Below are 13881 nucleotides of genomic sequence, written 5' to 3'. Positions count from 1 at the left end.
TTTTTTTTTTTGAGGGTCCAAAGGAGTGGAATTGCTGGTGTGAAATCAGCTTTAGGCGTCACCTTTTTTTTTTATCTCATTCTCTGTCACTCTCCGGAGAAGGCAATGGCACCCCACTCCAGTACTCTTGCCTGGAAAATCCCATGGACGGAGGAGCCTGCTGGGCTGCAGTCCATGGGGTCGCTGAGAGTCGGACACGACTGAGCGACTTCACTTTCACTTTTCCCTTTCATGCACTGGAGAAGGAAATAGCAACCCACTCCAGTATTCTTGCCTGGAGAATCCCAGGGATGGCGGAGCCTGGTGGGCTGCCGTCTATGGGGTCGCACAGAATCGGACACGACTGAAGCGACTTAGCAGGTAGCAGGCTGTCACTCTCCACTTTGACTTTGATGCTTCAGCCTCACTGACCTCCTGTCCTTGGACAAGCCTCCAGACCTCTGCACGTGTCCTTCCCATCTTGAAGAGTTTTCCTTCAGGGCTTCCCATGCCTGGCTTACTTGCCCCTTAGGACTCAAACTGAACACTACCTCTTCAGCCCAAATGTCACTCTCTCTGGCCTCCCATCTTAATGAGTCACTCCCATCCCCACCTCAGTCCCCTACATCTTATTCTTTTCATAGCATCTTCCAGCACAAACAGAAATAGCCTTTCTTTATGTTTGCTGATTTGTCATTGTCTTCCCTAGTAAGCAGACTTGCCTGGAGAATTCCATGGACAGAGGAGGCTGGCAGGCTACATGTCGCAGAGTCAGACACGACTGAGCAACTGACATCCTCCAAATCCCCTAGCAGACTAAAGCCCCAAGAAAGCTGGGACCATTCTTGTTCATGGCTGCATCCCCAAGAACATCCTGATATGGAGAGAGTGCTCAACAAAAAAATATTTTTAATTGAGGTGCAGAGAAGTGTTAGTCCCATATTAGGGATGGGAAACCTGAAACTCAGAGAGGGTAAGCCATGTGTCCAAGGATGCAGAGCCTGGGAGTGGCAGAGCCAGGATTTGAACCCAGGTGTGAGCTGTCCCAGAGCCCATGTTTGCTCCTGGAGGAGGCTGTCTTACTCTGACGTGAGCTTTCCTTCCCCTGCCCTGTTATCAGCTTGCTGTTCAGAGCCACCTGCGCAGCCACACGCTGGAGAGCACACTCTGGATCCTGTTGCTGGCTGCGGTGGGTGGGGATGTGGCCTTGGACCGTGTGAGACCTGGTGTTCCACCACCTGTTCCGGGAATGGGGCCCAGTAGGGTCCCCCCACCCGTCTTCTGCCCTATATTAAAGCCTTGGGCTATGGATGCCTTTCTCATCGTCTCTAAACTCACGATGATCCAGCTGCTGAGTTTCCTCCTATTTGTGGCCCTTGGTAAGACCCAAGCCTGTGCTGCCCTGGGCCGGGATCCCTTGAAATCTACCACCCACCCTGAGTCTCTCGAACTCAATGTCTGGTTCCATAGGAGAGGGCTCAGCTTGTAGCTGAGGCATGGCAGTGAAGGTTTTCAGCTTGGCGTTGGAGCAGGAGAATCGAGGGGAAGCTGTGGGTGATGGACCAGCTCAGGAGGAGGACTGGGGGACCCAAACCCCTGGGTGGGAGTCTGTGACAGAACTGATGGTAAACAAAAGTCTAATGGTAGAGTCTGGGCTCTGTGGTTAGACTGCTTGGGTTTGGAATTTCTGTTCCTCTGCTTAACCCTCCAACTCTCCTCTCACACTCCCCTTACTGCACTCCATATCCTGTGATCTAGCTTTTTCCTGGTACCTCTGCCGTATTACAGTACAGCTCAGGGCCACCTTCCCCAAGCAGCCTCCCCTGACTAGCAGTAATGAATGGTAACAGGTCATGTTTACTGAATGCTTACTATATGCCAGGCAGAATGCTCAGGATTTTTTCTTGTATTATCTTCTGTAATCCTCACAGCAGCCCCATGAGCTCTGTACTATTATTATTCCCATTTTGCAGATAGAGAAACTGACCCTCAGAGAAGTAAAGTGGCCCATCCTAGAACCAGGGCAGAGCTGCACTTTGAATGCAGACAGCCTTACTCCAAAGCTGCCCCTTTTCATGACAATAGCTGTCACTCCTCAAGCACCCTTTGGGGACCAGGCGCTGTTCTAAGTGCATCAGGTTTACTCCTGCCATGAAAGGAAGCCACGTGTTCATCTCCATCCCAGACTCCCAGGATTCCAGAAATCCCTGCTCTTGTCCAAATGCTCACTGTTGACACGTGGCTACTGGGGTCAGAGAGGGGAAGGAGTTGTGTGCGATACCACAGCCTGTCTGGGACCCAGACCTCTTCTTTGCTTTGGGGAACCTTGGGGCTGATTGACATTTCTCCTGTCCCCCCTAGCCTCGGGCTTCAGCCAGCCTCTCTCCCACTCCTCCTCCAGAGTTGTCAATGGCGAGGACGCCGACCCCTACAGCTGGCCCTGGCAGGTAAGAGCAATACCAGCTGCACTATTTCCCACCATGGGCTCTGCGCCCCATGCTCCAATTGCGGGGCATCCAGACTGGACTCCATTGCAATGCTTCAGGTATCCACTTCAGTTTCCCAAAGGCCAAGAAACCCTTGGATAATCACCTTCATAGAGAAGTTTTGCCCATTTAATCTGTAACTCTCACTGGGCTGTTTGCAAGTTAACAGTAGACTCCAGGGAGAGAGAAATGCTTAACCCAAGGGTCAGCGCATTAATGGTGGAAGTTCAGCGCTATGTTTAAGGAGGGATGTGAGATCTCATTTCCCAGACCAGGGACTGAATCCTCACTCCCTGCATTGGAACCACAGAATCTTAACCCCTGGACTGCCAAGGAACGCCCGCCACCATTTTCTTTAAATTGATTCACTTTTAAAAACTGAAATGCCTACATCAGCCTCATTTTAGCAATATTGGTCAAGAAATCATGGATTTGATGAGCTAATTATACATTTTTTCCCTGATACACATTATACAACAGGGCTATAAAGCCTGAGAGCAATAAAGGGATGAAGGGCTTTTATCTAGGTCAGTGGAGGGAAGCAGAGAGGACTAGACTCATGGTACTAACACAGTAGCCACTTGTCACATGTGGCTATTTAAATTTATGTATTTATTTTAATTTTTATTGGAGTGTGGTTGATTTACAAGGTGGTGTTAGTTTCAGGTATACAGAGAGTGAATCAGTTATACAGAAACATGTCCACTCTTATCTTTATAGACTCTTTTCCTATATAGGCCTAAATTTAAATTCATTAAAATTATGTCATATTAGAAATTCAGTTGCTCAATGCTAATCACATTTTATTGATTGGTTGATTGCACTGGGTCTTTGTTGCTGCACGCAGGCTTTCTCGAGTTGCAGCAAGGGCGGGCTACTCTTCACTGCTATGCATGGGCTCCTCATCGCGGTGGCATCTTTTGTTGCAGAGCACAAGGTCTAGGGTGCCCAGGTTTGTTGCAGCATGTAGGTTCAGTAGTTGTGACTCAAGAGTCCTAGAGCGCAGCCTTAGTAGTTGTATGGGTTTAGTTGCTCCAAGGCATGCGGAGTCTTTCTGGACCAGGGATCAAACCTGTGTCCCCTGCATTGGCAGGTGGATTCTTATCCACTGCCCACCAGGGAAGTCCGCTAACCACAGTTTCAATTCTCAGTAACCACATGTGGCCAGTGGCTACCATGCTGAGTCCTACCAAACATTTCCATCATCACAGAAAGTTCTGTGGGATGCCGTTGGCCTATATCAGGTGTCCTCGGACTTGCTCTGCAAAGGATGAGAGAGGAAATGTTGTAGCCTCTGGCGGTCCTGTGGTTTCCTTTGCAGTGACTTAATTCCACCGTTGTAGCTCAAAAGCAGCCATGGAAGGTACAGTTGTGTGTGGGTTGGGCACTGCCCCTTTCCAGAGGATGCCATTCTGTGTGAATACTGCCCTCTAGAGTTGTGCAGGGCACAACCTATATAGCCATGGGTGGCAACCCCCCTTGTGGAGCCCAGACCACTCAGAACCCCCTCCCTTGCTGCTAGGTCTCCCTGCAGTATGAAAAGGACGGAGCCTTCCATCATACCTGCGGCGGCAGCCTCATTGCCCCTGACTGGGTCGTAACTGCAGGCCACTGCATCTCGTGAGTTCTCTCGCTTGCCCCTGTCCCTGCGTGAGACCCAGGCGGGCTGGGGCTGTGGAAGATGGTGGGAGGGGATGGAGGAGGCTGCTGAGGCCTGGGCTGACGTCACCTTCACCGGCAGGACCTCCCGGACCTACCAGGTGGTGCTGGGCGAGTATGACCGCTCTGAGCTGGAGGGCCCCGAACAGGTGATCCCCATCAATGCCGGGGACCTCTTTGTGCACCCTCTCTGGAACTCCAACTGCGTGGCCTGTGGGTGAGTGATCGCTCAGGCCGGGCACCCAGGGGCTCCTCTGCGGGCCCCTCTAGGACCCAACACTAATTCAGAGAAGACTCCCAGGAACGATGGACCTGAAGGTCGGAGCCAGGAAAACCTCTGGGGATCACCCACACCAAATCTCTCTCCCTACAGAGGGGACAGCAGGGCCCAGGCAGGAGCAGGAACTCCCCTGAGGCCACTTGGTTCCTTGGCTTCAGAACCAGGACTCCTCAGGCCCCCTAAGGAGTGCCTTAGGAACCCCAAACCCAAAGGTTCCTCCATTCAATGGACATTCCTCCAGAGCCTCCTGGGTTCCTGGCATTATGGGCCAAAGGAGGAGCACTGGACTCAGAGTCAGGCTCCAGCACTAAGTTGCTCTGTGGCCTGGGCAAGTCATCGACTTTCTCTGGGCCTGAGTTTGACCACGTGTCAAGGGTGACCTTCTGGGCTTCCTGGGCGGTTGTGAAGGTCAAGGAGGCCATCACTAGGTGAGAACACAGAGTAGGCTTCTTAAGCCTCTCAAGCGTATGCAGAATTATATGTCTGGAAGGCTTAGCTCAGCATTTTTCCGGGGAGAGGATTAAAGGAGGGTGCAGAACCCCTGAGAGTGCAGAGTGAGGGACCATGATGATCAAGACCTGGACCCATCTCCACGGGGCTCCTGGGGTAAGCGGAGAGAAAGTCAGACCCAGATGCGATGACCTGAGTGACAAACAGGCAGATGAAGAGAGAGCGCTGGTTCTCCAAGTGTGGTCCCCAGGCCAGCAGCAGCACCTAGGAACTCATTAGGAAGGCGAATTCTTGGGGCCTCCCAGACCCACTGCATCAGAAACAGGCTCTGGCAACCTGTGTATTAACAAGCCCTCCTGTGATTCTGACACGGATGACGTGTGCGAACCCCTGGTGTAAAAGCCGAGCACAGTGACCGAGGTCAAGGGTCACTGTGGGCTGAAAGGGCCAGGGGGGCTTCCAGAAGTTGCTGAGCAGTAAGAATGCATGGGATCTAGAGGGGAGCGTCGGGGGCGTCCGGAGGTGAAATGTCCTGAGCAAAGCTGGGGGTGGAGCTTAGTCTGGCTGGAGGACCAGGCTCCTCCCCGTGACTCTTCTCTCCTCCCCAGCAACGACATCGCCCTCGTCAAGCTCTCACGCAGCGCCCAGCTGGGAGACGAGGTCCAGCTCGCCAGCCTCCCTCCCGCCGGCGACATCCTGCCCAATGAAGCCCCCTGCTACATCAGCGGCTGGGGCCGCCTCTACAGTGCGTGCTGAGTCCTCCAACTGGCCGTAGGGACGGAGGGCAGCAAGACAGAGCCTGGGGCGAGGGCTGAGGGCAACACCCGGAGCATCCTTGTACTTTTCTTACACTCCCGCTCCAGCGGGCGCTTTCTCCCCTCATCCTCCCAAACGCGCATGTGTGCCGCAGGACAGTTTTTAGCGTCTCCTTCGTGCCTGGTGCCGGGATGTTCTGATGGACAAAGCAGGCAGGGCCACACGACCTGGTGGGAGGAGACTTCCCTTCTCCCCGGAGGAGCAGGCTTTCCTCATACCCCTCACACATTCTGGGGCTCCCAGCTCTGACCCAGACCCCGGCTCAGCATCCCCACGCCCCTGCTCACTGCCCTCTACCTGCACAGCTGGCGGGCCGCTCCCGGACAAGCTGCAGGAGGCGCTGCTGCCCGTGGTGGACTACGAGCACTGCTCCCAGTGGGACTGGTGGGGCACCACCGTGAAGCAAACCATGGTGTGCGCCGGCGGGGACATCCGCTCCGGGTGCAACGTGAGTCAGCTCGCGCCCGCCCGCCCGCCCGCGCTGGTGCGGGGCTACAGCCCCTCTGCTGGGTATGCGGGGCCTGGGGCCCCTCTGCCATCTGCCTGGAAGGCGAGGAGGAATCTTGCCTATTCAGCCTCCAGGCCAGGCAGGACTTGGAGGAAGTCAGCGCAGCCCAGGCACACAGCCCTGGTCTCTGGACTCGGGTCCCGGCTGGCAGGCTGACTTGATCTGGAGCAGTCACTCTCTCTTCCTGGTCCTTAGGAGTCCCCTTCAGTACACCAAGGAATGGGGCTTCTCTGATAGCTCAGTTGGTGAAGAATCCACCTGCAATGCAGGAGACCCCAGTTTGATTCCTGGATCAGGAAGATCTGCTGGAGAAGGGATAGGCTACCCACTCCAGTATTCTTGGGCTTCCCTTGTGGCTCAGCTGGTAAAGAATCCACCTGCAATGCAGGAGATGCAGGAGATTTGGGTTTGATCCCTGGGTTGGGAAGATTCCCCTGGAGAAGGGAAAGGCTATCCACTCCAGTATTCTGACCTGGAGAATTCCATGGACTGTATAGTCCATGGGGTCGCACAGAGTCGGACACCACTGAGTGACTTTCACTTCACTTCACTTCACACCAAGGAAAACAGACATAGTGATCTCTAAAGTCATCTTCTACTTTGGGGTCCTGAAGTCATAATTAAGCAATACTCTCATTGGACTATAAGTGAATATGAATAATAATAACTGTGGGACTAATAAACAGAACTACTATTAGATTGCTTCCTCTGAACCAGGCATTGTGCTAAGACTGTAGGCTTATCATCTCACTTAACTCTCACAAGATCTTATAAGATAGCTATAATAGATATCATTCCCCATCACAAAGGGCTTCCCAGGTGGCGCTAGTGGTAAAGAACCTGCCTACCAATGCAGGAAACATAAAGAGAGGCGGGTTGGATCCCTGGGTCAGGAAGATACCCTGGAGAAGGACATGGCAATCCACTCCAGTACTCTTGCCTGGAGAATCCCTTGAACAGAGGAGCCTGGTGGGCTACGGTCCATAGCATCACAAAGAATCGGCCACGACTGAAGCAGCTTAGCATGCACGCACGCACCCATCACAAAGGAGCAAACCGAGGCTGGGAGAAGTCAGGTCATACAAGGATTTCTCGAGCTCCCCAGTCAGAACCAATTCCTTGGAGCTCAGATGAGGCTCAGTGCCCCACCACTCTCTGACTGTTCCAGGGTGACTCTGGAGGACCACTCAACTGCCCAGCAGCAGATGGCTCCTGGCAGGTCCATGGCGTGACCAGCTTCGTTTCTGCCTTTGGCTGCAACACCATCAAGAAGCCCACGGTGTTCACGCGAGTCTCGGCCTTCATTGACTGGATTGATGAGGTGAGCGGGGCAGGGTGAGTGGAGAGGGCTCTGGGGGCTGGGTCGTCTGAGAGGTACTGGGGTGATGGGCGAGAACAGCAGATCCTGATCCCAGGAGATCAGTAGTTGGGGGTGGGGGTTGGGGACCTTCCAGAGGGGTTTGAGGATATTTTCTATAGCCTCAAGGGCTTCTGGGTAGGGTTCTGAACACTACTGAACTTCCTTATTTCAACAAGTGTTTAGGGAATGCCTCCTCTGGTCCAGATCTTTTCTTGTCACGGAGGATACAGTGATGTAGGGCCTGTGGGAAACAGATGACTAAATGAGCAAACTGATGAAGTGTGATGGAAACTGTGATAGGTGAAGCTCAGGCCCCAGTGACAGTGCCAGCTTCACCTGGGAATGAGTGATCAGGGAGGATTCATATTGTTCATGACAAGAGCATCAGTCACCATCTATCGACTCTTAAACACATGACAGGCACCATGATGACACCTTATTTGTTTAATTTAAAACCCACATGAAGTAAGTATTATGATCACTCCCATTATACAGATGAGAAAATTGAGGCTAGAGAAGTCAAGTCACTCTCCCAGGGTCACACAGTTAATGAGTGACATGGCTGGGAGTTGAACTCAGTTCCATATGGCATCAGAAGCTGTGTTCCTGACCAGACCATTCTGGCTTTACCCTCTCTTTTTTTTCAGACCATTGCAAGCAACTAGAACCAAGGCCAAGGTGGCAGTGCCCATCCACACTCTGTGAAAAATAAAGATGTCTCAGAAAATTCCAACTTGAGTCTTTCTTTCTTCGACTCACCTCTCCCTTTCCAGCCCATTTCGAGAATCTTAGATGTTATATGTAGAAATGAGACTCAACCCTCTCATCTGAGAATGAGAGGAAAAAGAGGCTCATATAGAAGGGAGTTGTTGTCAAGTGACCAGGCATCCCAGTTTGCCTGGGAGTGAGGGGATAGGACAGGACTTTTCGTGGTTAAAACCAGGTGAAGGACTTCCCTGGTGGTCCAGTGGTTAAGACTTCATGCTTCCACGGCAGGGAGCATGGGTTCAATCCCTGGTCAGGGAACTAAGATCTTGCATGCCACGAGGTGTGGCAGAAAAACAAACAAAAACGAACGGAGTGAGTTCTGGGAAGATGGGCATCTTGCACAGCCACATGTGCAATGACTGGCTTTTCAGTGCAGGCCCAAAAGCATGGTCGAGTCTGCAGAAATACCATCCTCACCAGCCCCTTGGGAAGCTCATGGTGGAGAGGGCGTGGGCTGTGTATTTCCTGCTTCCACTGATGGGCTGGGGAAGGAGGACTGCAGTCATTCATTCATTCAACAAGCATTCATTCCTTCAACTTGAGGATGCCCACAGGGAGAAGAGAACATGGTCCCTGCCCTGAAATGGCTCAATATTTAGATAGAAATGAGCATAGCATATCAGAGTCATTCATTAAACATTTACTGGGCACCTTCTCTGTTGAAAGGTCAGGGCTGAGAAAACAGAGGTGAGCCGGACAAGCGCGGGGAGAGCTCTGGCTGCAGTAGGGGTGGACGCAAACACAGATGTACATATGAGGCGGAAGCCAAGGTCAGGGCCCGGTGAGCCACTGCTGACATCCAAAGGACCGCTGCCCAGTCTCCAAAAGCAACATAAAAACAACTGAATTCTTTCACTCCTATTTCTCCTGAATAGCTTGAAACACTGTTCCCACAAGGACACACAAATATAATTTTCAGTATTAACTGAATATTGTTCCATTTTGTATATTTGTTCAATATTGAACACATATTGTATAATTGTTCAATATTGTTCCATTACCCCTTAACTTATAAGATTACACTTCTAAAAATAAAAAGAAACTAAACAAACAAAAAAAATTACACTTCTAGTATTGAAAAATTAAGATAACAACATGATGAATATATATAAAACCACATAGCTTCTCTCCACAATAAACAAATTTCACATTTTTGCTTCATATTTTCTAAAATAATAACTACAGTTCAGGTGGAGGCCTGAACTATCCAAGGGTCTCCATCTTCATGCTTGTGGGGTTGTCCACCCAGTGGAGCAGAACTTCTCTGCTGCCCTCTGATGGACATGTAGTAAGTAAGTGTTAGTTGCTCAGTCGTGCCCGATTCTGCGACCCCATGCACTGCAGCCTGCCAGGCTCCTCTCTCCACAGAATTCTCCAGGCAAGAATATTAGAGTGGGTTGCCATTTCCTTCTCCAGGGGATCTTCCGGACCCAGGGATCGAACCCAGGTCTCCTGCATTGCAGGCAGATTCTTTACCATCTGAGCCACCAGGGAAGCCCAATGCAAGACACTTACTCTTGGGAATTCCCTGGTGGACCAGTGGTCAAGTCTCCCAGTTTCTACTGCAGGGGGCATGGAGTTAGGTGCCTGGTGGGGGAATTAAGATCCTACATGCCAAGCTGTGTGGCACCTCACAAATAAATAAATAAATAAATAAGAAATATACTCTTGTTATAAGTATATATTGTAAGCTGCTTGAGATTTGGGGTGTTTGTTATAGTGACATGGACCTAACCTATCCCCTCTCCTGACTGATAAATGGAGTTTGGTGCTTATCCTTCTACTCCTTGTTGTTATATTTAGATCATAAGTATAGCTATCCATAAACAATATATTACTTTATTTAGTTTTAAAAAAATACATGATTGGCATCTTGCCATATTGATTTTCCGTAAACTTGCTTCCTTCACCAAATATTTTCACCCAGTGGTTTTGAGGTCTAATCTATGCTAGTTTATCTCTCTCCAGTTCGTTGCTGCAAGTTTTGTAGAGTATGCTATTGCCCAACAACAGCAGATATTTATCCTTCCCCCCTCCTGATGGACGTTTAGAACAGGGCCAGTTTCTCCTGATTTCAAACAGTGCTTCAGTGGACGTCCTTGGATGTATCTCCAGGTGCACACACAAGAGTGGTTCTAGGGCACATTCCAAGAAATGGAACGGCTAAGCGGGAGAGTATGCTCATTTCCAGCTTTCCAGTTCAGTTCAGTTCAGTCTCTCAGTCGTGTCTGACTCTTTGCGACCCCATGGACTGCAGCATGCCAGGCTTCCCTGCCCATCAAGTTGCTCTCCAAAGTGATTACATCAACAGTATCTCTTAACATTCTTGTTTGTCTGTTCCCATCCACTGGCTCCACATATAACAACTGCCCCACATTTTTCTCCTAAAACCACCCCTGGAATCTCAACCATTCCCCCTAAAACCCTCTCTTCCAGTCGCTATCCCCACTCCATCTCCTACAAAAGCTCAGGAACTGGTCTGGCAAGGCCAGACTGAGGGCAAGGAAGGGACAGTGGAGCAAAGACCTCTGCAACTCAGGGGGGTGGGGGGGATGGGAGAAATTCTGGGACCAGGATATGATAATCATTTGTATGGAGACAACACCAGATGATATATGCAACTGTAGACAATGCCGGATGATATGTGCAACTGTCACGTGTTCCCAGGCCACTGTAGTATCTACTTCTTCCCAGTGGGTCAGGGAAGGCCCTCAGACAATTTTCCAAAAATAGTTTTAGGACAAAAATCAGTCAAACATGTAAAATTCCATCCTGTGGCTGGGCAATGGGCCCTCAAGGGCCCTCCACTCAGCTTCAGGAGGAGGCTGAGGGCTATGACAGCCTTCTCAGGTATGTGACCAACAGGGAGTTAGGACATCCTGCTGACTATACCTTTCAACCATACCGAACTAAAATGTTTTTGTTAATTCAAAAAGAAAAAAACAGTCAGCTTTAAAAAATTCACTTTTACAATCTTAAGAGTCAACAATTCCATTATCTTTTCCTTTTTCAGAATATTCATATTGGCTCAGGTTTAGAAACGTCCACTATTGGAAAGATTTATAAAAATCACCTACATTCCCATCTTTCTTCCACAATTGCTTCCATCATTTTGATATGCTTTCCTCCACTTTCCCCCCCCCCCATCCACTTCTTTTTCTTCCCATTTAGAAAACCTACCAACAGTTAGATTTGATGGACATGGACTGAGCGCCTACTGGTATTCTGTGCCAGGCATGGGCAGAGGAGAATGAACCTAACTTGGGTCAGGCCCTCTCAAGCCCACAGTCTGGACGGGAAGCCAGGGTAGAGACTTGGCTCAGTGTTCTAACCGGAGGCCCAGAGGGGTGCAGGGTCTGGGGAACTGGGATCACACTGCAGGGGGAAGCCTGGCGTGCTTGACGGCCCTCAGATCCAAGTGATGAGGCATCAAGGCATTCCTATCAAACATGAAGCTGTCAAGTCTTCTGTTGCCAATTATCAACAGAGCCGGTGCTGAGAAACCTTATGCTCTAAAAGCAGAGATGGCCAGAAACTTTGAGAACAGAGCATCCCTCTCTGGTCTGGAGGGCTGAAGCCAGATTTCTCGCGGAGAAGCAGCCGGGATTACCAACCCCAGTACAGAGCTTCAGATAAGGGGTTTCTGGACGCAATAGTCTATATCGATCTTAACCTTGTGGTGTCCAAGGAAACAAGACCAGGGATTTGCTTCTCAGCCCAAGTCAAATGTTAACCCTTCTCCACACAGTGAGGTTTGCTCTGAGCCTGTCAATAGGGCTTCGGTTCATTTTTACCAAAATCCCACTCTTCTCCCTAACCCTATGATAACCCGGTTTCTTTCCTGTTTGACTCCTCTGGGTGTTGCTTCCTTTGCTTCATCAGGTTAATAAACCAACCTAATTTTGTTAAATGTTCCCACTGGTCTTCATCAGATAAGCTTGATTGTAAAATCTAAGCCTTCTCTGTACATTCACTTACCCATTGATTCATTCAGTCAATGTTTACCCAGCCTATGTTCAGTCGTACGTGCTGGAGGCATGGTGAGAGGACAGTCAAGGTCCTTGGCCTTGTGGACCCTGATTCTAGTGGAGGAGGTAGAAAAGTGAACAGGTAATAAAAGCAGGGTAACAGGGCTTCCCTGGTGGTCCAGTGGTTAAGAATCCGCCTGCCAATGCAGGGGACACAGGTTTGATCCCTGGTCTGGGAAGATTTCATATGCATCAGGGCAACTAAGCCAGAGTCTCACGACTACTGCGCCTGCACTCTAGAGCATGAACTCCACAACAGGAGGAGCACTGCAATGCGGCTGCTCACTGCAGCTGAAGAGTAGCCAGAGAACAGCAATGAAGACCTAGCACAGCTATAAATAAACAAAAACAACAAAACCAAAGCAACAACAGCAATAAAAGCAGGGTATCAGACTATAAAGGAACTGGATGGGTGCCTTTGGAAGGGCAGGGAATTCCAGTGGTTAGGGCTCCACCTTTCCACTGCATGGGGCATGGGTTTGATCTCTGGCTGGGGAACCAAGACCACACACGTCGAGAAAAAAACAAAAAACATAAGAGGAAGAAGACGGGCAGGGCAGTGAAGGCTGCTTTAGAGAGGCTACATTTGAGCTAGAACTTGGATGAGCAGATCTCCAAAACGGCACTGCAAGCAGAGATCAGCAAAAGAGGTGAAGATGAGCTTGTGTGAAGGTGAGATCGTCAGGTGCACAGAAACAAGAAGGTCAGTGTGTCCCATATTTTTATCCTTTTATACAGTTTATGGGGTTCTCACAGCAAGTATATTGGAGTGATTTGCCATTCCCTCCTCTAGTGGATCCCGTTTTGTCAGAACTCTCCACTATGACCCGTCCATCTTCGATGGCCCTGTATGGCATGGCTCATAACTTCGCTGAGTAATGCAAGCCTCTTCGCCATGACAAGGCAGTGATCCATGAAGGGGTAAAAGAAGCTGAAGAGATCAAGAAGAGAGAGCAAGACTACCCAGAAGAATTGTACAAAAAAGATCTTAATGACTCAGATAACAATGAGGCTGTGGTCACTCATCCAGAGACAGACGTTCTGGAGTGTGAAGTCAAGTGAGCCTCAGGAAGCACTGCTGACAATAAAATGAATGTAGGTGATGAAATTCCAACAGAGCTATTTAAAATCTTGAAAGATGATGCTGTTAAAGTGCTGCACTCAATATGTCAGCAAATTTAGGAAACCCAGCAGGGACCACAAGACTGGAAAAGGTCAATCCTCATCCCAGTTCCCAAGAAGGGCAGTACTAAAGATTGTTCAAACCACTAGACAATTGCACTCATCTCCCATGCTAGTAAGACTATGCTTCAAATCCTTCAATCTAGGCTTCAGCAGTATGTAAACCAAGAACGTCCAGATGTTCAACCTGGGTTTAGAAAAGGCAGAACCAGAGATCAAATTGCCAACATCCACTGGATCATAAAGCAAGAGAATTCCAGAAAAACATCTACCTCTGTTTCATTAACTAGGCTAATGCCTTTGACTGTGTGGATCATAACAAACTGTGAAAAATTCTTAAAGAGATGGGAATACCAGACCATCTT

General features: G+C 49.8%; 1 protein-coding gene across 1 annotated transcript; it reads left to right on the top strand.

Moving 5' to 3' along the window:
• The first annotated feature begins 1318 nt into the window (after positions 1-1318).
• LOC145540300 (proproteinase E) lies at positions 1319-8271 on the top strand. The gene is made up of 8 exons (XM_081574561.1): positions 1319-1358; positions 2341-2426; positions 3988-4085; positions 4207-4341; positions 5463-5599; positions 5976-6118; positions 7347-7499; positions 8186-8271. Exons 1-8 carry the CDS (start codon positions 1319-1321, stop codon positions 8201-8203), a joined length of 810 nt encoding a protein of 269 aa, XP_081430687.1. The 3' UTR covers positions 8204-8271.
• The last annotated feature ends 5610 nt before the right edge of the window (positions 8272-13881 follow it).

This window comes from Giraffa tippelskirchi, chromosome 3 (genome assembly GCF_054371585.1).
Source record: "Giraffa tippelskirchi isolate mGirTip1 chromosome 3, T2T-mGirTip1v1.2.pri, whole genome shotgun sequence".
NCBI lineage: Eukaryota > Metazoa > Chordata > Mammalia > Artiodactyla > Giraffidae > Giraffa > Giraffa tippelskirchi.
This window is presented reverse-complemented; position numbering and strand designations above follow the sequence as displayed.